The sequence below is a fragment of the Pyxicephalus adspersus genome, chromosome 4 (assembly GCF_032062135.1).
Source record: "Pyxicephalus adspersus chromosome 4, UCB_Pads_2.0, whole genome shotgun sequence".
Classification (NCBI taxonomy): Eukaryota; Metazoa; Chordata; class Amphibia; order Anura; family Pyxicephalidae; genus Pyxicephalus; species Pyxicephalus adspersus.
In genome coordinates this window covers 79,442,867-79,469,313 of record NC_092861.1, presented here as the reverse complement: position 1 = coordinate 79,469,313, position 26,447 = coordinate 79,442,867, and the positions used below count along the sequence as shown (strand labels likewise).

At 39.2% G+C, this 26,447-nt stretch overlaps 1 protein-coding gene across 1 annotated transcript in view; it reads right to left on the bottom strand.

The window, feature by feature from the left end:
- The window catches only part of FOXO3 (forkhead box O3), a 44,141-nt gene extending 22,476 nt beyond the window's left edge, over positions 1 to 21,665 (bottom strand). Inside the window, exon 1 of the mRNA XM_072408736.1 lies at positions 20,408 to 21,665. Within this exon, the coding sequence (XP_072264837.1) occupies positions 20,408 to 20,938 (531 nt within the window). The 5' untranslated portion in view covers positions 20,939 to 21,665. The remainder of the gene's footprint in view (positions 1 to 20,407) is intronic.
- Between the last annotated feature and the right edge of the window lie 4,782 nt (positions 21,666 to 26,447).

The window sequence follows — 26,447 nt, the reverse complement described above, 5'->3', positions numbered from 1 at the left end:
GTGTGATTTGTGTTATTCACAAGTGCCTTTTTCCTGTAATTTAAAACCCATGCACCAGAATGATTTAGCCACATTCAGTATTTGGTGAATGGCCAGTACACTGCTCTATAAATATGTCCCATAGTTTTTGGGGCTCAAAGTGTTTTCATTGTTGCCCAGGTACCTGTAAAAGAGTTACCACAAGTCTGAAAGCAAGCATAGACCTGTGGCAGCAACAAGTGTTATCACAAGACTATGGAGCAGCAGTGACAGGTACTGTACCATTCATCCTCTATCGTTCTGTAGTGGGTAGACGCGACATGCGATGCTTTCCCTGAGGCGGCGGACATAGTCTAAAAAACATTCTCTACACTCTTCACTTTATTGGAATTGACACGTAAAAAAGTTTGAGACTTTACACATTTCGAAGAATAAATCACAACTCAATAACATTTTAAAAATACAATTTTTAGTTAAGTCATGGACTTACAGCCACCTCGTCCCCATATCTCAATAGTCAGGGGGTTTTGCTCAAAGGGAAGGCAAACACATCTGCGATATACACATGGCAAAGACATCAGTCAAGGAATACACAGTCTACAAACTGTAGGCTGTATAAAAAAGTAATGAAATGTAGATTCTGCAGTTTTGTACATGCATTGGAAATGAACATGACAGGAGGAGAATGCAAAGTGGGCATCAGTTTTCTAAAAAAAAATGTCTGATACTAGACCTAAAGGGATAATTAGACAAGAATCATCAAATGTGTGTATGTAGCTTTAGTCTAACTAGTAGTCTAAACTATAAAAATCTAGTGGAGGCTAATATGGTCTTAATCATAATCTAATTGCTATGATCAGAGTAGAGCAGCACAAATCTTACAGCTGTTTGACGAACACAGCTTCCAGCACACTACTATTAAAACTAATTTTTAGGATATGAAACGTTTTATTTTTGCCTTTAACCTAAATCAATTACTAAAAAACAAGCTAGCAATCTGAACGTAAATACAGAGCTGATTTTAGGTGCCCTTTCACACAACAGGCACTGAAGCCAAAGTATCATATAACAATAGTTTTGTACTATACCATACAAGTTCTCCTGGAGACAGTCCAACTTCTACACAAGTGCTGCCATTCTGACAACAAAGCTGCTTTATTGAAAAAAGCAGACTTCATATTAATGCTGGCAGAGCTGAATGGTGAGTACACACTGGCCAAAGAACAATGAACCAAGAAAAGAGTTACAAATCTCCAGTGACAACTGCACGCAAAGAAAGCAAGTCATGAATTTGTGTTTACTCCCTTCTCCCTGTACATTACAGCCACACAAAAGAAGTCCTTCATTGCATTCAGGCACAAATTGCCTTTCCCATCTGTGGACATGCATACGATTGTGCTCTAGTTACCCTGTCCTTGTTGAAAATTGACCTAAAATGTACTGAAAACAGACAATCAAAAAGAATAGAAGAAAATGTTTCAGGGCACCCCATAGGCTGTAGAGTAGTATACATCAATTCTTTGGTAGCAAGCACTAAATCAGCAATTTATCCCTGTAGCTTCTTCCCTCAGCTCTCCCCCATCTGTTACCTCTGCATTAGAGGAAAGAAAGCCCATTCAGAAACCTTTTAATACCAAGCAAATATAATACATTCACACATCCCACAGTGAACAGCGGCTTCTAGCTATAAAACCAGGACAAAAGTGCCACAGACGTTTTTGTTATAGGAAGATTTACCAGGTTTACCCAAATGTAAATTTATGTTCTGTCCATGGGGGAAAGGTACCTCCAAAAACGTACAACAGGCCTGTATTTTCAAACTGGTAGGAATAATATGGTCAAGATCCAGTTAGACCTTTGACATTTGGTTCCTCAAACTGGACCGGGGTGTTATGTAATTGTGTAAAAATGTATACAGTGTGTTGGGCCTATGCAGTGAGCCTACAAAAAAACATTCTAGTTATCTACAGAAAACAGTTGGTTGATAATTTAGTCCAGTAAAAGTTTTCCTTCCAAGAGGTCTTCATATTAACAATTTTATTACTCCACTCCCAACTCATAACAAGATCTATGAATTGGGCTCTGCATAAAATGTCCCGTTTCGCTTGGGTTCTGAATATCACACATATGGGTAGATCTGTTACAGCAGCGGTCCCCAACCTTTTTGGCCCCAGGGACCGGTTTCACGGAAGGAAATTTCTCTGAGGACCGGGGGGTGCACAGAGAGAAAAGAAAAGACATACTCTGGCGTCTTCTCTTTTCTCTCTGTGCACCTCTGCTGCTTCAAAGCGATCACATGACATCTGACAGCCAATCGAGCTGCATGTCATGTGCTCGCATTGCTTGTACACAGACTACTGTGTACATTTACCGGCATCTCATACAAACACCGCTGCGGACCACTTCGGGTCCGCGGATGGTGGTTGGGTGCCGCTTCGTTTTCAATAATGGATCATGTACTCGCGGCCCACTGAAAACACCGCCGCGGACCGGTAGTGGGCCGCGGCCCGGTGGTTGGGGACCGCTGTGTTACAGGATGGACAGTTTGGACACTGTGCCTGGACCAGCGCCAAGCTATTTCTGAAAATTGATGGTTAAACAAGCAGAGGCATGGTGAGCTCCAAGACCTTTATATTCTTATTGAAAGTTGTTTTTTGGTGTTTTTTTTACCCGAAAATGTCAAGCACTGTGAACGTTTTTAAATATTGCATGCTGGTCCTCCTTTTTAAAGGTGCCTGGAATAGAAGGAGATCTTAGAATATTAATGGCACACTGAAGATTTTGGTGGGCTGGCCTAGTTTTAATATTATAACACATAGAGAATCACTGGAAGAAAATAGCTTGTGTGACCAGTTCAGAGCAGCAGGAGTGGTAACCCATGTTTCTCGTGGCTAAAAGTAGTGTTTTTGTTTTTCTTTTTCTTATGTACATAATATTTTTTAGCAGTTGAATGTTTTCAAACACATCATGTATCTGAAAAAACACAGTGATGCTACTGCAAGCAAACACCTGAAAAAATTAATAGACTAACCAACCCATTTGTTCTGATGGAAGCGTGGTTAGTCGCAGCTGTACCGGTTTCAGAAAGAACCCCAACCAGTGTAAACCTGGCCTTAAGCACAGTCTTTTACATGCAATGATAATACAAAAAAAAACACGCAGATATTCTAAATCTATACAATTACCATTGGAACATCTTCAATTACAACTTTTTAACAATGTTATGTGCCTGGAACACACACACACCTTTAAAAGCGTATAAAGAGAACGCCTTATGGATTAACTGTGCCTGATTTGTAACCAGAGAGTATTGTTTATCACAGCAGCTCCTAGAGTCAATTTAGAATTGTAAAACTGCAACTGTTACAATTTAACATTAATCCAGACAGCCTTGGTGAAAATGTTACTTCATGTAATTTATGCATTGCTACATGAACAAGTCTTTTTTGTTTTTTCTGAACAAATCAAACACCAGCAGCCTATAATGTGATGTTACTTGTTTAGTTGGATTACAGTACTAAAGAATTGACACTAGAATACAGAAGAGGTTATAAATATATTTTTAAAAGAACATCTAAAAGGTTCCTAAGTGATAGTGTCCTATCAGATTTCAAGCCTTATAAAAGAAAGAAAAACAAACCTTTCTATACCTCCACAGACTGAGCCAAATCCTTTATTTGTCCCTTGTATGCTCCCCCTCCTAGACACTGCAGGTCACAGTAAAGTATGTTACCTTGTCCTCTGCAACATCTTTTCACCCCAATGTGAAAATAAACAGGCACAGCCTGCGTGAGGGTGGTGGCTCTAAACAAGGGAGACCACCAGCAGCTTCATCATTATTTCCAGGTTGTAAAGTTACAGATAAATTTTAATATTTAATTATGATTATGAGTCTGGCCATACTACATTTTTATCCAAGCCAAACGTTGGTCAAATTGAGCCAATTTCAGAAAGGACATGATTAAGCTGTCAATACCACCTACATTAAGGTTTAAAAGGACCACCGTCACCTACCTAAAAATTGCCAGGCAGTTGATGATTGCCTTAATACTAATAGGCCCTGACCTTAAAAAAAGGCTTCAGATTGCCATTGCCATGTAAAAATGTGTTGTCAGTGTACAACAGGACTTAAGAGCTGAATGTATTTCTGGTGGATCAATATGAATTTTTCTACACTTTATGATAAAACAGGAAGATGTGGATTGCATCGCCTTGACAAAACACCAAAAACGGCCCCAGAATTTATCTTGAGACTGTGTAACTTTCATGGCTTGGGTTTAAAAGATAAAAAAACAAAAACAAAACCTCTATACTATTGGAGGAGCAGGACATTCGGAGTTTAAGTACATTTAAAGTAAAGTAAAATACACGCACAGAGTATATATTGGTTGATGAAGTTCTAGCTCCAGAAAACCACTACTCACTAGTTTTACGCTTACTGGTATTTCTACATGTCAGGCAATATACAAGGCTGTATGAAGTTCTGTTGAACAAGTCACCTTTCTGGGTTTCTGAGGTTTTCAAGTTGTCTGCACGATAACTGAAGGAACATTGCAGAACCTATAAATGCTTACTAAGCAGTCCGAGTTGCAATTTGGTAACCAACATCCCTACAGGTTTATTTTAGGAGCTCCACCAAGGGATACTACAGTACTATTTTAAGCTGGACATTCTGAAATAAGCATGCTTCTTTTAATACCGTGTTTAAAAATGTCACAGCACAACTTATATACCACCATTGTGTACTTGATATTTTTGGTAAACATAGAACCTAGCTATAGTCTTGGATGAAAATGTATGGTTTAAGGTTAGAAATCAAGATTAAAGCACACCTCTCTAAATAGATTGAGCTGGAAAATGTGAAAGACCCAGCTATAAGCTGTGTGAAAACATATATACAGACCTGTAAAACACTATTTCCTGACATAAAAAAAAATAAAATAATCAGTAAACTGAAGTATAGAGAGATAATTTTTTTTCCATGAAGTGCATGGTCTTTAAGGTTGCTGCTCACAAAACTTTGATTTTACCTGTAACCTGGCAAAAAGGCAGGTCTACAAAATTATTGGTACGTATTACATCTGAATCCTTAACATATCTATTACAAAGAAGTCCTAAAAGAATAATTCCGCATAAAATGAAAGTGCTAAAAATTGAACTGACTGCCGAACAGTTTCATGAATTGTGTTTTTAGAAGCCAAATGGCTATCTGATGTGCCAGGTGGAAAAAGGGTTGACACCTGCCCAAAGTATGACTGGTAGAAGCTGTATTTTTAGTTGTTGGGCATCTGCCAGCAATGGTTTGCCTGAGGCTGGCACAGTAATCTCATTCAACTTGGTAGCTCGTGGTTGTCAAGTGAGAAAATTCTGGATCCAATCAAGCTGGACACCATTAAGAAATCCAGACTGACAAAAAATATTGGAACAGAGCAAATAAAAAAAAGTTATTTTTAGTATATTAAAAATCATGAACACCACAAAGCAAAGACCCAAAAAAAGAGCTATCAAGTATACACATAATGTGACCCTAATTACAATAACACGTTATATGCATTTTTTATTGTTTAACTCTATTTTAGGTTTTGCAGGCACCTGGAAGTATTTATTAGTTGAGATTCTATTTACCCTGATTTTCGATTGATCACTGCTCACAGAGTCAGGGGAGTGGCTCTGCATTTTCTTTATATATTCTACTAGTTTATTTTTGGAGGAGCAGCAATGTATGAACTTAAAAAATGCTGATAATACAAATTAGTCCTTGGTATGTCATTTATCTTAAATTTCCCAACAGTGTCACCTCAGCTGTATCATGCAATCCTGCTGTTATGTAATAAGCAGTATCAGGGAAGGTTAAATCTTCAGAATGGAAAAAAAACATTGTATCACAATGGGACCAGTAGAGTGAGATGATTGCAGTTACATTTCTACTATACTAACATTGCTCTTATATAAATTCCAAGGCCACATGGATACAGCTATATCTCCCTAAACTAGCAGCTGGTATATTTTGGAACTTTTTTGGCGATGTGTCTACCACCTCTTTCTTGTACTTTACTGGATGTTATTGTGTTAATCACCTGAGCAATTTTTACTCCAAAACTAATTTTAGTCTTCACCTTCTGCTTCATCCACCATTCAGACAAAACATCTATGTCAAAAAACACATCATTTGATAGACAGTCCCAAGCTGTTCAGTAAGCAAGAGCAACAAAGTGCATGTTCATTGGCTGCTGCCACCGCAACCACAGAACAAAGCCTTACCTGCAGCCAACTAATTTAAAGTTGTACATTCTTGTTGTACCGTTTTCCTTACCTAAAGATCACTTTATTAAGACAATTTAACAATCAAATTAGTTGTATATGGAAGCCCTGAAAACCCCCAATTAAAGCATTTCACCCTTAAAAAAAAAAAAAAAGCAGAAGCCCTTTCCCTGCTGTCTTTATCGATGCAATAATGTTCAATGTAACTATGAATGCACATTTCAAAAAAACTTTATGATCAAAAGAAATCTACCTTAAAGTTTCATTTCTGTATAACTGACTGTAAGGTCAGGTCACTGAAAAAAAAATATTTCCCATATGCTGAAAACTGAATTCAACTCTAAGGTGGGGGGACTATGAGTGTAAAGTGGCAGCTTTGGTTTACAAACTGTTCACAGAAAAGCTTAAGAGGAAGGAAGGAAAAATTACAGCCTAAAAAAATAGCATGCCTACTTCTGCTCTAACTAGCACTGTTGACACTTGCCAGGTATGGTTTTCCTTCAGAAATACCACTTACAGATATACTAACACTTTTGTACAGTAAGCTTTTGCTATTTTAGACCAATCATTTGTGGAAATGTGGACATACAGGAAAAGGGCCGTCTGTGAACAAGACTCTAATATGAGCAGTAAGTCTATAAATATGTGTTTTGAAACACTGGACATCATGAAAAGGTGCTGTTATTTGCAGCGTGTCTCTTTGCTATAATACCACAATCTAATATGAATTATACTTGCAGAATGGCAGGATTTACATAAACCCCTAATATGACTGCCAATGCATATTTAAGTGGTCATTTATAAACACTTTCCTTAAAGTAGTATTTTATCCATAACTATGATGGTAGCACCAAAATGTTTAGGTTTATAAAATTGGCACAAAAAACACTCCTCCTCATCATACAGTTTTCACCCAAAATACTTTGGGGTATAACTCTTCCACCGTTTGGCCATCAACATTAAAAATGAAAACAATAAGCACCACTGTAAATTAAGCATCACGTGGTGAGTGTGACGACAAAAAAAAAAAAAAAAACGCTGAATGAAGGGGAGAGCACAGAGGCGACCTCGTAAGTGAGCTCCTTTTCCCTTGCAATCTAGTCATAGCCTTGAGCAATCATTTCGCTCTGACTCCAGTTGGAATAATAAACAAGCAAGAACTTGCACATTGTCTGGATTAGATAACTGGCTGAAGGGAAATACAACTTTTGACAATTCAAAACTTTTGGCCTTAGTCAGTACTGTCCGGATATCTAAAGAAAAGCTTTATGTGTTTTATCAACACCCCAATAAAAAAAAGCCAAATGTATTATATGACCTGAAAATGACCAGGGACAGTTTTTGTCTTGGGTCTATGTCCTAAAAACAACATTTGGTTAAAACAATCCAAGACACATTACACTGCGATAACAGTCCAAAGTCCGCTCTGAACTTTCATGTGAATTTTTCCGTAACTGGCAGCAGTAATCTTTAAGGTGCATGAAAAGACATAAAGTACACTAATACTTATGCAATCCAAAAGATTAGAAACTATTGCATCAGCCTCCACCAGTGTGTTGTCAAAGCTAACAAGCCATTTTTCATGAGCATAAAGGACAGTGAAACACTACACTACTTCTATATACCCCTGCACTCCTCATCACAGTGACAGGATAGAGTAAGCACTTCCACTGCCCCTCCAATATAATCCAGATAATTCACTTTCTTTTTATTGAATTACTAATGCAACCTGTAGTGGTAAATCAAACAGTACATATACTGAAAAACCAAATTCTGAGGTGAGAAGCATAAGGATTACCAGGAGCACAGATGTTGACTTACTTAAATAACAGAGACAGATCATAGCAACAAGTGGTTGTTCTCACAGCCTAATAAAGTCAAGTTAGATCACTTCAATTATCAAGTCATGTGCAAACAAAAATGATTTCTTAGCACATAGATGAATTTTCAGACTACTAAACTACTAAACACACTAAACTGAGTACTTTGCTAAGTGAAGTCTCTGTTCCTTTGGAGTTAATTGTGTAAAACCTACTACTAAAAGTGGCAAAACAATAGTAATAAGCAGAGCACAAGAGTATATATCTTTGTGATGTGAACTGTGAACATGCTTGTCTGATCCCTTGTATAGAGAAAGGCTTGCTGTAACTTCATACATAGCATGTCCACCACAAGTTGTTGTATGGACAGACACATCCAGAATTCCGATAAAAGACTAGCCTTACCCTTGAGCTTGTCTACAGATCGTTGTCACACACCAATTCATTGAACATTGCAGCAGAAAAAGGCCATTTGCTAAAGCCACAAGATTCTGATTCTTCACCTAAAAACATCATACCCAAATGATCTGTGCTTGTCTCAGTTTAGCGGGTATTTTTTTTGCTGGTAATTTTTAATTTTACAAACAGTTTACTATATGGACATCCATGCTCTTGTATACACATACTTTATAAAAGTACTTCTAAAGCTTTCCCATGTATATGAATTTATTACCACGACAGATATGCCAGCCCTTCAAAAGTCCAATGCTGCATAATCTGCATATTAAAGCCAAACTAAAACAGGAAACAAAAAAAGAAAAAAAAAGCCTAACCTGTCTTCTGGTAAATGTACAATAAGCTGAGCAAGCGCATCTCATGTATACTTGGGTGGGGGTAATAATGAACTCCCACGAATTATGAGACTATGTTACTTTAAATATCAACCCTGTTCATGTCCAGGTGAAGGATATTCATGTGCTTGGGTCCAGTCATTCAGGTAAAAATAAACCACCATAAAAAAAAACAATTCAGGCCACCTGGAGGAGTTCATAATATTATGAAAGTATGAACAACCACTCCCCACTGAGAGGTTTGTGCTGACTGTTAGCAGTCTGGGCCTTTTGGATGGGTTAGGAGGGGATGGCCTAACTCACGCATGTGTGTGAGAGCAACTATGCATCAGTGCAGAATCTTGCCGACACTCTACAGAGGTTCACAAGCCTGGCTTAAAACCCCATTGGAGAGACATATTTTTATTGAATAGTGCAGTATTAGAACCTCCAAAAATGTGGATTTTTTTTTTTTTTTTTTGTATTAGAGACAACTTCTCCCCTCACTCCCACAACAGGGAGGTGGTTAGTAAAAACCCTGCAGTGGTTCCAACTCCCCCCACTGGATGCAAAACTATAAAATATATTTTTGAATGCATTTTAGTTTTAAGATCACCATCTCATCTTTATAGTTAGCCTAATCTATAGTTTGCCAAGCATTTTCCCCGTTAGACCTTCAGATCTACTGCTGTATATAAAAACTGATCCAAGGACTGGTGGAATACTACAGACATGAAGCTATCCAAAAAAAGATCCTTCAAGTCAGAACATGAACTTTTTAACTATTAGGTGGGAAAAAAACATTGCACTCCAAGAACAGAAATATGTTGCACATTAATAACTCATCATGGCTTTAACAAGTAAGATTATAGTAAAGTCTGGCACTTGTGTTTATAATAAGAACTTTTCTTGGTACTCAATGTACCAGAACTTACACAGGAAGTAAACAATGATCTGTACATGTTAGCTTGGTGTGTTTAAGCGTGTATGCAATCTTAATTTTGCTGGGCTGTGAATTCTTTACTTGGCTTTATGAACAGAGTACGTCAAAAGGTCTCCAGTTGCTGCCTGCAGCTGACTTTGAGCCAAAGAATACCGAAACAAAGGCCCAGTTCAGCAACCGTCTGTACTTTCCCTTGGCTATTGGAATTACTCTCTGGATCACAGCATAGGAAAAAAATAGTAAATTAACATGCAGAATTTCACACTGATCAAAATTTCAGTAAAAAGAAAAGAAGAAAGGAGAAAAGATTTTCAAAAAAAATTCAAAGGGAAACTGTGCAAAAGATTGAGTCACAAAAAAGTGACATGATTGTCCCTTTCTGCAAGTCCTGGTACATGGCCATAAATGTCTGGTTATATTGCAAACCATAAAAGAATGATGCAACACTACCTTTGACCAACTAATTTCAGCTGACAACTGCAAGCAAGAGTGACGGCACAGTGTAACAATGCACTGGCAGCTTTGTTCAAAAAAGCAGACTAGAAAATCTGAATATACCACCATTATGACAAACAAGAGCATGTGCTATGCCCAAGAAATATGAAGAGCTACAATTATGTTGCCCCTGCACAAAGAACACTGGATACAAGTGGCAACAGTATGGTAAAGTGTAAACCGCAGCATCCAATCCAAACAAGTTATCTAAAAACTTGCATGTGTCACTACAAAACAATTTATATTATTATTACCTTTTATAAAGTATATGCTATAAATTGTGCAAGATTGGAAACAGGACTGTGTTGATTTTACTTGCTTCTCATTTCTATTGTGAAATACACAAACCTACTTTATAGTTTGTTTAACTTCCATCCTTGTTTAATAAATGGAAGACTATCTTATTGGTGACAAAAATTAAAGGGTATTTGCATAGAACTAAGTTCAGGGCACAGCATAAATATGTATCCAGTGAAGAAAACATACCTATGCTTGCATAACTATCAATGCCCAGTTAATGATAGTGCTGTAGCTTTGCACAGCATGAAAGACATATCATTTATAACTTTAACTCTTAAGGCAGAAAGTCACAACATTTCTGGGTTTTGGACTTTGTGTTCCCTGGCACAATCCAAAGAGTGGTCAATTGTTAATAATGACAGCAATGCCTTTGGATCCATTATCCGTCACTTCACTAAGAGAAGTGCATAGATGGAGCTTCAGTTTGCAGCATTGGGATCTCTGAGCACATTGGCATTTGAAGCATCCACACAGGGCTGTAGATCATAGCTGAGAACATGCAAATAAAATGTGACTATGGTGGGGCTATGTAGGAGCCTGCAAAGAATGGTGGAACTATACAGCCTATGTTTACACGCTACATTAAAGTATCGGGAGGATTAAAAACAAATAAGGAGTCTGTCAACTTCCAAAGCCTGAGAACTACTATACTTTATACTACATGTATTTTAGTTACACCTGAAGCATCCTATTCATTTTGAATGCACACAGAAAATCTCCACACTTGCATTTTTTGTTTTACACAATGTACTGCAATCTCATTTCTTTAAACACACAACACTGCAAGTTACATACTCATGTATCAACTATAAAGTGATCCTGTACACAAATTGTGAACACTAAAGTCTGGACAAATCCAGAATAAGCTGTAAAAGAACTTTAAAAAAGGCCTACATTTGTTTCTGTATCTAAAGGAATTCAGAAGAAATTAAATTTCACAATGCAGGCTGTGTTTATATAATATCCCTCTACCGAAATCACTGTTTGGGATTCATTTTAGAGTATCAATTGTTGTGTTCACACCAGCTCGCCAATAGAGTACACTACTGCTGATGGCCCTAGAAGGTGTTGTGGCATATATGGGGTTAAATTCTAAAACAGGGGTCGGTAAACTCCGGCCTTTAGGCCAGATACAGCCTAGCTGGTAGTTTTTTCCGGCCTAACGCCCCCTGGCCGATCCGGACTAATGCCGGCCAGCAACCTGGGCCGGAGCCGGAACAAACTACTGGAGTCGCATGCAGCTCTTGAGCCTCCGTGTGGTGGCTCCCTTCCTTATGTAGCGCGGCCGGCGTTAACACTTCTTCCGCTGGGGTAAAAAGGTAACATCTCTCCTTCGTATGCATTGTGGAGGAGCGGGTTTTTCTTTGAGGGGCGTTCCTGGTGGGGCGGAGCCATTAGGGCGGGACTCGATAGGGAGTCCGGCCCAGTGTGCTCCTGCCTACCCCTAAATGGCCTAGTGGCCAAAAAAGTTGCTGACCTCTAACCTTCTAATACTTGTGATCTGCTGACCTTCCAAATGTTGTGATTTGAGACATCTAAAAGCAGTTCACATCAAATGACGACAGAGGACAACTTGCAACCATATATAGAAGACTATAAGATACTACAGTACCTGTAATCCCGCTACTGAAAAAGGAACTAAGCTTCCCATTGGTTTGCTTGTGTTTACAAAATGGAGCACATAAGATGAGGGAGTTACATTTTCTGTTAAGTATCTTTACTAGAACTGAAGTTCCTAAGCTCTGAAGCGATTACAAACAGATGTGTCTACATCTGGCACTTCTCTTCCTCCTCCCACAGTGTTACAAGAGCTGGATATTTCTATAAAGATGTAGTACTGGCTTAGTGATTGAGGAAATCTTCCATGACGGGAATGTCAGAACGATGAGCACGAGTCTTTCCTGGCCAATCTGTCAAAACACTGTTTAAGGACACAAAAACACATAAAAAGAGAAGCGCGCTTTTAATAGCAAGTTCCCAGAATAGATCTGTATTGCTCGGAATCCGAAAAACCTTTGTGGAAAACATGCTTAACCTTAAGCTAAATGGTCACAGATGCAATCTGCCACACTTAGGTAGCAGGCTTGCAATGTGTAAAACACAAGTATACTGTAACAATAAAAAAAATGAAAGCAGGCAGGTTGTTTTATTGCAAGGAACAGGCAGTATATCTATATAACGTACATGCCCGTTGGCAGGTTTTTTCTATAAAAAGACAGTGGTCTGCGAATGCTGCAGGATTTACATCACTCTAGCCTAGTCACCCAAGATGGCCAACAATTCTGAACCCTGTTGTAGGTGCTGTGTTTCATAAGGTAAGAATAGAATATGAAAGTCTATTCCTAACTATACAATAAATTACTAAAAAGAAAACCTAAACCTAAGTCCCAATACCCAGTAGGATCTAATTACTGTTCCTGGTCCAATGCAAATCAATTTGTTTTATGCCTTCTGCCCAAGCAGACAGTCTCAGTTTGCAGTATTAAAAAGTACAATGGCCAACACAATTGGTATAATTTCTCTATTAGGATTTAGGTGGGGATGCTTAAAGCTTTTATCAGTCATCATACTTATAAATGGTCCAAAACCTGTTGTGGCCAGCTGTGAACTGTGCCAATTTCTGAAAGTAGTAAATCATAGCAACCCCTCACTGGTCAGATTTAGGCAGAACAAAATCTGATTGGCTGTTCAGGGTTTTTCAGAGTTAGAAAAAGGCAACATTAATGGATAGAAAAGTATATGAAGATATAGTACCCCAATGCTATCTTTTGATATTAGGATTTGTAAGTATCAAGCCCAGGCTATTATATACATAATAACAATTCAGCTTCCGGAACAATTCTCTGGTACATACTTAAAGCACACAAACTCCGCTCCACTCTGATATTCCCTCATTGACTGCAGCTCTCTTCCTTCTCACAAAGTATAGGGAAGGTGAAGACTGCCAATTGTATTGAAATGTAAAAGTAATTTATTTTTACTATGTTAAGTGTTTAAAAAGTGTGGTTTGATAAAGAAGCTGTTCTTGAATATGTTGTTCTTTGACTCCGATCACACTGTATTTGGCCAGTACTCAGTCAGGCCTGTAATGCCATGTCCCTTTCCCTGCTATAAAATAAATTACCATTTTTTAAAGAATACTGTAGGAAATGTGGATTCTTGTTTACATAAAATGCCTGAGAATATTTTAATAATTTACATACACCAAGCAAAAATATATAGAAAAAAGGATTTTAATAAATGTTCCATAGGTATTTTCAGTGTTAAAGATTTAAAAAAAAACTGAGGTGATGGCTTTCTATTTTTTATTATAAAATTTGCTACCCAGTAAACATTATGAACTATTTCTTTTGCAAGGAGATAACCGATTAGGTTGCAATTTATTTGGGGCACACAAAAATATTGGCCCTTAAAGGTGTCATAATGGCCCAGCCACTATCAGCCAATGCAAAGAAATATATTTACCTATGCAGTGGGAACATATATCCTTACCTAAGCAGTGCATGTCCTAGATTGTTGGTGGAACTGCACAATGTTCCACCTCTATTTGGTGGATACATCTTCTTAAATTTTGCAGCATGGAGATTGTTCACTTAGCTACTGTATATAGGTGTGTGTGTGTGTGTATATATATGTGTGTGTATATATATATATATATATATATATATATCTTTTATTCACACACTTCTTGACATTTGTAACAGGCAGTCTGATGAAGACCCTAAAAATGGTGATCATGGAAGGATACTGTGGCTGCAAAATAATTAAATGTGTGGCAATGAAAAATGCTAAAACGTGCAATGAAACTACACTTATCGAAATTTCCTAAACTACTGCTATCCTCACATGCACTCACATGTATGGTCATTTTTGTCTCATAGATTTTCGTTTAAGCAGAATGATTTAAACAGTGCTAATAATCATCTTTTTAATAGGTGCAGATTATGCATAAATTATGCGACATAAACGCTTTTATACACAATTCTGTTGTTGTCTGAGGTACTGCGACACGACAGCATGTTTAGTTCCTCCATGTTAGACAAAGACACTGAACTTCTGCCCATTGGTTAAGCTGTAAACTATGCTTTGTAATCATACTGCTTGTACAATGAAACCACACTTCTAGTGTGAGCCACTACTATTATATACACGTCCCTGTGTGCCCTCTCTGGGACACGGCCATAAAAACACTGTCACATCTATCACCCACAAATGCTTTATGCTTAAATGTTGGTTAGTCATGTTCACTTCCTATTGTTGGGTCAGCATTGCCACGAATCCCAAAACTGTGCCCCTTCCAGACAGATGTTTTTAAGCATCAGTCTCAAAGGACGTGGTATAGGTTTGCCTCAAGAAGGCTGTTTTTAGTTTTTGTGCGTTCTATTGCTTTTACAATTAGAAAGATGGGGAAAGGGTGATGAAGGCCATCAACCAAGCATAGCATTTCTTTAGTATTGAAGTTTTACAAAGCCAAATGACTAGAATTTCTAGAAAACAATGTTATGCTAGTTGTATAGTTTTCTTTGTTTCCTTATTCAGTGCTAAAAGGAAACAATTAGGTGAATTAGGAGGCAATGCACAGGCACACAATTCACTCAGTAAACCTTAAGAAACTTCTAACTGGCTCTGAAAGGTTACATGCTGTTAAGCTCAACAGATCTTGCCTTATTGTTCTGTAGAAAGAAGGGAGAGTTATGAGACACTGATGGTGAAAAGTTATGTCTGACATGCTGCCTGATCTTGTAGAAACTTTTAATATTGCCTTTCCCTGCTTCTAGAAGTATGCTCTGGCTAAAAATACCCCCTGGTTACATTGCAATAAAGTCTGTATAGGTCTAGAAGGAAGCCTATGACATTATCACAGTTCTCACTGAAATTACTATCTAATGATGAACATTCACAAAAGTCGCTTGACTTTCAACCCAAAGTGGAAGATATATACATTATTCCCACTGAAACAAGTTAGAAACTAACATTTAAAAAATATTCATAAATAGAACCCTATCTGTCCCAATATATTATTTCCCAGTACAGCCTGTTAGAACTAGGATCCATGTGATAACCAGGATTAAACTCTCATTGCTTAAAAAAAGTTTTACCCAAAAATTAAACTATAGGTGCCCCGCCTTTTTTGTGTCCTAAATGTATTAACAGAACCTGGGATACTCATGCATGGATCCAGGAGGAGTCTACCACTCACACTGTGGGGCCAACACAAAATGCAGAAGACTTGCAGCTTTTCAGCACATACCATGTTCCGCTAGGGTTCCATGAAGTATCCCCAAATGTATGGAAAAAACATATCTGTCGAAAAAATGTACTGGTACAATTATCTTGTTGTTGACACTAAGACAAATATGGGTTAGCCACTAACATATTAGTGCAGTTGTAGTTTTAATCCAAAAGATGATGAAATGTTGCTTTAAAGATGTTCTTCCAAGTTTGTATGACCGCCAACAGAGTCTGTGTGAAGGATTATTTACTTTTCTGTTAGACCAGGACACAATGTCTTTCCCTGCTTTCCAAACACAAACCATGTGAAATATGGACAGCACAATACTTTGATGTCACACTTCGTTTAAACCCAGATGGAAATACAAGTTCCACTCAGCCCAAAAAACATGGTTGATCATTGCCCAGACTTCTGTTGCTGTCTGATAAGATACGCATTATATGCTGTACATGCAGACATTTAACTCAAACTCACAAGCTCTTTAAAACTTTGATTTTTATTTTTAACTTAAGGCTGAGTGGCACTTGTACAAAAAAAAGTACAAGGAGGAAGTTGTGTTATAATTGGGGACAACTGGGAGAGAGCAGACACTACAACATGTTCCTTTAAGGCTGCAAAACCATGTTTCTAAAAGGAATGTTCAGACACCATTTACAGTGCTGGAGATCAGGTTTGTTTAGATTACGGCAAGTGGACACTAGGGCAGAATCTCTGGTTCCCAACCCAGAACAAGCATGAAAATCAAGAATGCCAGAACCCGAGACTCAAAGTAGTAAAGCTTTTGGTTCAGCAATGCAGCCAGGCAGAAATTCTTGAATTGAAGCCTCCATATCTCAGTACCAATTTCATTTAAAGTGCACTTGTACCAAGACTACTGATGAACTACTTAAATATTCACATATTCTTAGGTCAAAAAGCCCCAACTTAGCACTCTAGTCTTTAATTCTGAAAGATCACAAAAAAGAAAAAGTCAGGTTTCGGACCTTTTTAAAAAATTAATAAGTTGATCTAAAAGATTGTACAATCAGACTGTCTATAATGTAGTCCGCTTAGAAACATCAGCTGGTTATTTACATTTAAAGAGTCGTCAGCCTGTCAAGATCCGCTCTCATGGAAAGCGATGATTGTTTGATGGAAACATGTGATTACTATAGTGTGCATATTCTGGCTGCAGGTCCATTTAAAGCCTAGATACAGGTATGCAGGACAAAGACTACCTACCAAGGGCTTCTGATTTTCTTCAACTCCTAAGGCCTAGCACACAAGGTCATCACTAAGCTTGAAACCATTTTATGCCCATACTCTGACATTCCAGAGTACATCTGTTCAGATATGCAGTCCAAATGGTATTAGTTTTATTTGGCAAAGGGCAATTTATGCTCTCAGATCATGAAAACATATAGCCTGATACTGAAATCCCCCTTAGAAGCATACAGGAACTTCTTGGAAAATAGCCGTGCATGGGCAACGCAGATTTGCCTAAAGTTAGCAAACCATTCAACTTTACCAGGTTGTTGTCTTGTCTTCTAGTTTTTGCTAGATGTAGAGAGATGTTCTTTAAATTGTATCAATCATGCAGCACAACACCTTTGTCTGAATTGCGAGATAAGTTGAGCCATTCTCTGGCTTGCAGGCTCTATACAAGCCTACAACCCCAAGGAATATATATATATATATATATATATATATATATATATATATATATATATATATATATATATATATATATATATATAATGTTCAGCAACTGAAAAGTTATGAGAAGGCACTTTTACAATGCACTGAGGTATCTTCTCAACGCCTGCTCTGCATTCCACAGGATTTTACCTGGAAAGACAGTAATGTTGTACCTAGAAATGCACAACATGGGGGTAAGGTATGATTCATCGTTTTTAAGTGCATTTTTCACATATTAGGATCTCAAAGTTTATGTGAACATTCTTTTTTAGTGGACAGTACACCTTGATGGTGATCTACTGTATATAACAAAAATCTACAGACTTCACCCAGCACAAAGATGGTCATTTAAATTCACTATGAATAGTAAGAAAATTGGTATTCTTAACATGGACCCATAGCCCATATCAATCAACAGCTGCATTCTGTGCCTTTGTATAAAAATCTGTTGGACCTCTCTAGATACAAGATTCTTTGAAGTGCTCCTCTGGCCAGCGCCATTATTCTCTTTTCTAGTTTTAAAATTACCACTAAAAAGCATGAAAAATCTTCCAACATGCTGTTACAAGAGAAATTTTAAATGTGGAGCATACAAGCGAGATTTGGCTTCTAAAAACAGCCTTTAAAAAAATGTACTGAACTCTGGTAGTTAATGTAACATGTTCTTTAGGACAACCATTTTTAGCACAATATATTAGTACAAACCTTTACATACACATCACTTTCTCCACAATTGGCTGGATTAATGCTGGAGCAGTGTATTGGTATAAGCAATCTTGTGAGATATGGAATGATTGGTCATGGTAATAAATCCCTAGCTGGAACTGTAATTTGATGGTCAAAAAGTTTTTAGGTGCTTTCAGATCTGTCACTTATATCACTGACCTAAAAGTCAAACAATAAATGGAATATCCAGAGTTGTGTTATATTTGGATTAAGTTTTTGCCACACTATATATCTGTACAATGATTTAAATTTACATACTAAAAAAATTCTGCCAGACTAAGTTGCACTGAGCGTGCTTTATTGATTGTATGTACTAATGGATCTATTTTCTAAATCCTAGAGTAAAGAAAAGGGCCACCCACAAAGAAACTTACAAGTCAAAGAATCCCTAGACCATCCCAGTTGTTATAGTAAACACTTTTGTGTCTGTAAATTTTAGCATCCACAATATATTAGTGTTAGTAGGCGGCCCATGTTCAGTGTAAAGGTGTCACCGTCTGTTCCATCAATATTGTAAAATGGCTAACAGAAATGAAACTAGTGAGATTTAAAAGTGGTAAATGTGTGTTACACCTCAGAGGACCACTGGCAGCTCACTCTCTGCTTCATCCATCATCATTCATCTCACAGGTTAAAAATCAGATGGGTGACTGCAGGAAACTTCATAGGACTAACATTTTATAACCTGGATTACAGCCTGAATTACTGAGCAGAAATGCTGTGCTTTATACACACAAACACGCACCTGAGGACTCCCTTCTTCTTTACAATGAACACATCACACTAACAAGTGTAATCACAAAGTTGTAAAAAGTTGCTGCAAAGACACCATATAACAACAAAAAAAGTGTCAGTGTACATATAGTACAAACTTTACCGATTACAAATAGCACATCGTTACACTAATTTGAGAGCTGCGGAGCATGGCAAAGCAAACAAAAGATGAAATGTTTATTCTCAAGGAAAGCAGTCACTGTGGTCAAATACCATGATCTGGAATTAGAAGAACCAAGCAACCACCAACACAATAACTACTGGAAGCAAGACAAGCGCGTAACTATACTTCATTAATGGCAGGAGGTCTGGTCATCATTCACTACAATAACTGCGTTGGATAAAGGCGCATTACACCCCAATCCTGTACAAAGGCTTTAGAATCATATAACAATTGGGGATACAAGATCATTACTGTTTACTGCTACTTCCATTTTTTGTTTTCTTATAATATTTATGAAAGGAAGATTGGTGTTTTACACTGTCATTAATAAATGACTGTCCTGCCAGGCATGCTTGATAAATGTGCTGAAAGGCATCATTAAATGCTGAAAGGGGTAATCCTTGTCGCCAATCACTACTTTTATAGAACAGATAAATGGAAGTATTTGTATACAAAGCCCCTTGATCTAGGACAACATAAAAACTTTAACAATCCCGTCTATAGTGTGAATGGTACAGAAACTCCTTGCTGAACTAAAGACGATCCCCAGGATTTTTCCATCACAGGCCGATCATATCCAATCATAGCGGCCTGGACCGTAAACAAGGAGAGGATCCCCTCCAGGATACACGCCACATCTACGTCTAATAAAGCCCTCAGCAGACTTCATCTTATGTTTACATTCTGAAATCTAACATAGCAAACCTCATCGTGCTCACTATTCAGTGTTACACATCATCAGTCGTCTCAACCTTTGGTCTAATGTCATCATTGGAAGGGAAGAACCAGTTTATGTTTCAGCTCACCAGAAAAGTATACCCTCAAGTGTGTTGTGCGAGTATTTGTATGTCGTATAACCGTATGTCGTATAACCGTTTGTGTAACCTTCCCCGCCCCCACTGTGACACATCACAGCCTGTGCAGTCACCCGCACACTACACTGCTCCATCACAATCTGTGTCCCAGCCTCAAGTTTATTTAAAGCTCAAACTATTTCTGCTTGGAAAAGAAAATGATGAAATATCTGGGAGAAGTTACTTCTCTCTCCCCACTATGGACATTTGTCTATCCATGTCTAATAGAACACAGAAAGTAAGAGGGAATCCAGCATTGTCACCTTACCAGGCATGTCAATGAATTTGGAGAGATTTCCACTCATTTCCTGTTGTGTGCAGGAATGAAGGGAAATGTCCCCTGTGGGGGTAGGTTGGCAGTGTATTCGGTGGTCAGGGTTGTAGGTAGGTGAAGCCCTCCCCTCCCCCTCACCTTCCAGCCTGCCGAGCTGTTGCTGTCCCCCTTGTCCTTGAAGTATGGCACGGATCGGACCATCCAGTCGTAGATCTGGGACAGGGTGAGCCTTTTGTCCGGGGAGCTCTCTATGGCCCTGGTGATGAGGTCTGCATAGGACATGTTTCCCCAGGCATTCCTCCGGGACGAGCACTTCCTCTGCTGCCCGCCACTCACAGAGCCGCCGCCAGATCCCAGCGAGCTCTGCGCCGCCTCCACACCGCCAACCGGGGCTGCCAGGACGGTCATCGCCCCCGCGTCCCCTCCGCTCACCAGCAGCACGGTTCCCCCCCTCTCTCCGGGCTCACCGCCCGCTGTGGCCCCTGACACTTCCTCGTCGTCGTCCTCTTCCTCCGGGATCATGGACGAGGCGTCCCCGGCTTCTCCAGGCTTGGCCGGGCTAGCTTGGGAGTCCGGTCTCTGCAGGGGCCATGTGCACGACCAGGGCCGGCTCTGCGGCTCAAAGTCCGGGTCTATCTCCGGGGACACGGGGGGTAAAGCTTCTGCCATGCTGCGATAGAGGAAACAAGAAGAAGAAGAAAGCTCCAGGAAAGCCAATAAGAGGTTGTGCTGTCAGTGCGGGCGGCACATCGTACACCCGATCACTGCTGCTCACAGTGTGCACATCAATCTCTGCACAGCGGCCATGGAAAGAAACTTCACGTGTCACTGCGATCCCCCATCCAGCCTACACACCGGGCGGGGAAGCACGACCAGACCGGGCAGATGTGGCATCAGTGTGTTGTCATGCACATAACCTCCCGGCTCCTGCCGCTGCCATCTTGACAATCCCCACACCTCGCTCAGGTCCCTTTCTTCCTGCGATGCTGAAGATGCCGATGAATGTCAGGCTGCAGTGAGGAGGGATCGTGAGTTCATGTCCGGGCACATCGGGTGGCGGGGAGGATTTCCCGGTGTCCTCAGTGACAGCACAGCGAGAGATTGTCACCCTGCACAGCGCTCACTTCCACATTCCTCCCCCTGACAACCGCACGCAGCTACTAGTGAGAGGCGCACGCAGGGAGCACACAACCTAACGGCACGCGGCACCGCCCACGGGGAGGAGCTTGGAGAGGGGCGAGGCGCACTCCTTCGCTGCTGCATTCCTCCTAGAAGACGCTCGGCTCTCTATTGTGCTTGCATCACGTGTTACAGTGCAGGGTCACAGGTCACAGCCCGACCACAAAACACTGACACATGGCTACATGTGGGCCTTGCCGCTTAGTGCTGGAGACAACAAAGTGACTCCTTTAGGTGCTCTAAAATGAAAAGTATCCTCATGCTGACTTGGCCCACTTTTCCAAGTTACCAACTCAATGTAATATATTATTACCTTTACACCTCCTCCCTGTACAGTGCCATGAAATGCGGAGCAGGCGGTCAGGGTCTTCTCAGGTTTGTGTGAGCCCTCTATTTCTCTTTACATATATGTCTGTCACCTACATATATGAATGGAGGCTGGCACAACCAGACCATTAGAAGGTCCATTTTAGCTCCACAGCAAACAAACATTTGTCATTGGAGAAGGTCTCCCTCCTCACCACAAGGGTTAAAGAGCAAATCCAGACTAAATCCATCTCCCTGCCTCCAGTGCCCCCTAACTCACCTAGGCCTGACACCCAGGTCCCTTGGCAGCACCGTGTCCTCTGTGCCCAATAATCCCCAGTGGTCCCCTTATCCTGGCTCCTTATTTGTGGGAGGGCCCAACCACTGGATGGCCCAGAGAGAATGTCCATGTCATGGAAGAAGTATGTGGACACTCTGCGGAGGACACTTCTGAATGTATACAGATAAGATTCAGAGCTGAAGCATGATATTAGGATTTTTTACACAGTCAATAAATTGGTGGGAGATTGAAGGGAAAGAATAGAAGTAATGATTTAAAACTGCAATAAGGGACAGCTCTGGTGTCATACAATGCCATGCAGGCCCTGCATTATATAGGGGGAGAGGGGGTAGAGTCTTCATGGGTGAGCTGTTTTTCCTTGTGGTGAAAGGGGGGGGCACTGTAAAGATAAATGTTTACCGAATTTCTAAAGAAGCGTTTTGTCGGGGGGCCCTGACAAAGCAGCCTCCCGCATTTATATTTGCAAATGTATGCAACAAAAACTTGTAACTGTATTTTGCTGGCTAGCCAGATGTATTGAGTTGTTCTGTAAAATGCTATTTTCATGGGCACCAGTTATACCCTGACTGCAGCAGTTGCCATTTTTGTATTATTTCAATAAACAATGTGTATTTATTGTTGCCTAGTCAATGTTATTATATTATTATTATTAATAAACAGGACTTATATAGCGCCAACATATTACGCAGCGCTGTACATTAAACAGAGGTCGCAAATGACAGACAGATACAGACAGTGACTCAGACGGAGGAGAGGACCCTGTCCCAAAGAGCTTGCAATCTAGGAGGTGGGGGAAATCAGGACTTCTATCAGTGACCATGCAGAAAGTTATAGACAACTTCCTCAAAGCAGACATAAGTAAGTGACCAACAAAGGTTCTGCCTTTTTTCACTCTTACTGCTCCAGCTTTGGCTGGAAAACCAATTTTTATGTCTCATTATGACATAAATTGAAATCTCTGGCATTTGTTTTAATATACGTGGCACCATACTATTTTTGCACAGCTGGCCCCTGGAAGACTAGATTATTCTGCCTACTGGCGATTCTTCCACCCCCAACCCTACTGATTTCTCACCACCCAGACCCAGAACTCATCTGGAGCTCCTGGTATCCAGGACTGGCAGAAACCTTTCTGTGGCTGGGGACAACCAGTGATTATAACATCACTGATCACCCTGCATTGTATAAATTCATATGAGCTCAGCTTCTAGGACTTCAGGGTCAGAACTCACAATTCCTGGTCAATGAGCCCACAAAACAAGAAGATGGGCAAAATTTGTTAAAGGTATGACATTAGAAATCTTTTAGAACCTGTCAGCTCTCTCTAATATTATCACATAGGGGCATGTCAGCCTCATTGTGTTACCAAATGTCTTTAGTGAATAAAATAAAAAGTGTTAAAGAGGATATAACAAATAAAACAAACTTGAAACACCACTATGTCCTGTGCAAACTCACAGGGCTCTATTTATAAAATTGAGAATCAGACATTGCCTTTCGGGAATTTTCCAAGTCCATCTGTCTTAATGGCAGTAACTAATCCCCACAGGGAAGCGTTGGAGGGAATGTCAGATTCCCTGCTTTATAAATAGAGCCCAAAGAAATAAAACACATATGTAGAAGATGTTTGTGTATGTAAATGACAAACATGCACCATATACTGGGAATAAACTATAGAGAATTTTGAGTATCATGGATTCGCAGGTACACACAGAATTAAGGCTTGACAATTTTTGCTATCTACTTGATGGAGTCTCATCTTTTTAATAATTTGATTTTATTAATCTGTGGGTTATTAAGTCATTTTAGGCCTAAAATGTTCCTTAGTATGTAAACAAACAAGAAAGAAAGCCCTGGCAATAAGTGGTAAATCTTTTTGACATATAAAATTTGCCTCACAACTTTCTACTTTTAAAGTAAGAAATGCAATGATTTACAGGTAAGGGTTTAGGTTTTATAGTTAAATGAAACAATGTACTATACATCCAAAGAAAGCATACATAAGGATCATAATAAGACTGAGGATTTTGCTTCCAAATAAAGGACAGTCTCCCCAAATGAAGGGCAGCTGGGAGGTAAGTAGAATACTGCTGACAATATAGCAAACACTCATTGCAATATAGAATTTTCAAGGACCTAACACAGATCAGGACAACCCTTTGTCCTTAGAACAGGTTCAGTCTATCCTGGAATGCTGTCATTCTAGTCTAGAACTTTGTGTACTGATTTCTTTCACTATTCTAACAAAAACAATAACTTATTCACACACGCAAAGCAGGAACAGTTTGCACTCTGAAAAAAAAATGAGCATATTCTTTTCCCCAGCAGAGGAGATTTCTGCTCACATCTTCTACCAGGGACACAACTGGAAGTTCTACCTATGACAAATAGAACATATGACAGAACAGGTGTCTGCATTAGAAATTTTGCCCCTTCTGCTTTAATAATATTATTAAAACAAGATTACACAACACTCTGGGGACTATTTACACAGCAGTGAATCTGACATTCACTGAAACATTCTCTGGTGGAGAATCAATTACTCCTATTGAAACACATGAATCTGAAAGGTTATGCACTAGGGAGAACTTTTCATTGACTGACAGATTTACTGCTTTATAAATAAAGCCCTTTTCTGTCTTGGTGACAACAGTAATTTAGAAGGTGTCAGGGAATGTCCCAAACAGATACACACAGTAATGTAAACCTAAAATAACTTCTATCCCTTCCCCATAACACCCCAGACTGAAAAGAGTGCCACCTAATTCTATACTGTAACTAAATACATTTGATAACTGGGATATTGATGTCTATTGTTTGGCTATCAATAATCCCACCAAAATGATATATTGGTATGACAATGAGTGACATTGAAATATATCTAACACATTCTCTCTCAGGCACTCAGCAGATCCTATGATCCTTTCCTGCCGGCTGTGTTATTAGTAAACATCTCCAGACAAGCTGAGAAGTGAGGGTCTATTTTTATATTGTAAAGCAATGGTGAAGCTGGGCAAAGATGGTAGGGGCCACAATGTATTCTGAAAGACTGCACAGCCATGCGGTATGTGGACAAGCCAGTACTTATTCCATTTTCCTGTACAGACATGCCAGGACATGCCTGAGACACACCATCAGTCACTACACTTCTCCAGCTAAGCAATCTACAGGTTATACAATGCCACTGTAACAAAGGACACTCGTCTATGTAGTTTACTGTTACAACACTGTTCTTTTATATGGGATTTCTCTCCAGCAAATTGAAATGACCAAACCATACACAAGTCAGTATATATGTATATTTTAATGTGGTATAATGTACAATTGTTCAATATCCATATTAAAAGACAGGGTCACAGCATGCATTTATGAAGGTAATGATGAATCCTGAAATATCTAAAAATGTGTTGTCAAAAATGTGGTATGTTGTAATTTTCTAAATATTAGAATGCAATCACACAGAAAGAATAAAAATGACGACCTCATACAATGGTAAAAGAGTTGGATCCAGGCTCATTTCCTCATTTGATCCAGCATGAATTGATTCTGAATCAAAGTAGTGAAATGTGATTGGTAAAAAGTATAGAATTCTAAAAACCTTAATTGGTCAGGTTAGAAAATTTCCATCAATCATACAAGTATGTAGTAGGTTTTAAGACCTCTTGATTGATTTGTGTTTGGCTGATTTGTGAAGCATCCACGTATACATTTATCTTCACTCCATTATTTTCCCACTGGATCACACATTGCAGTGTATGGTGGTGCAATCAGCTGTTTTTTTGATTGGTGGTCAACATTCATATTAAACACACTTTAGTTTAGTTATAAGTCTGTTTGGTGGAACTAAGACAAACATTTTGAATCTGAACTGAAGTTCACCTTTCCAACCAAACAACTTTGAACCCTTTTTCTGTAAACAGTGGGCAGCCACTGCCTGCTGTGTACGATAGCTACATTTAGCATACCTGTGCTTTACTGTCCAAATCTGTCTTATGCTAGCCATTTGTCTTGCTATTTGAATTCAAGCAGATTGCAAAATAAAGTGTCAAAAATTATAAAAGAACCAGGAAATAATAACAGGTTGTGAGTGTGTTGTTTTGGTAAACATAGGGCAATATTCCCATTTGCTGGTGGCTGTCAGGCAATCATTGCTTCAACAATGGCTTCAACAAGGGAACTGGCCTATTTTAACACTTATGGTAAAGATTCCTCCTAGATGCATGTTCTGTTACCATAATGGGATAAGTTATTAGGAAACAAAGAGCAAACTTTTTTTATGCTAGGCTACACATAGTGCAACAATTACAGATGCATCATCTCTCTACTCATTCTCCTCCTCCTTTCACCAATACCTTCCATAAATGTTTATTCTCCTCCCATGTAGCTTACCGC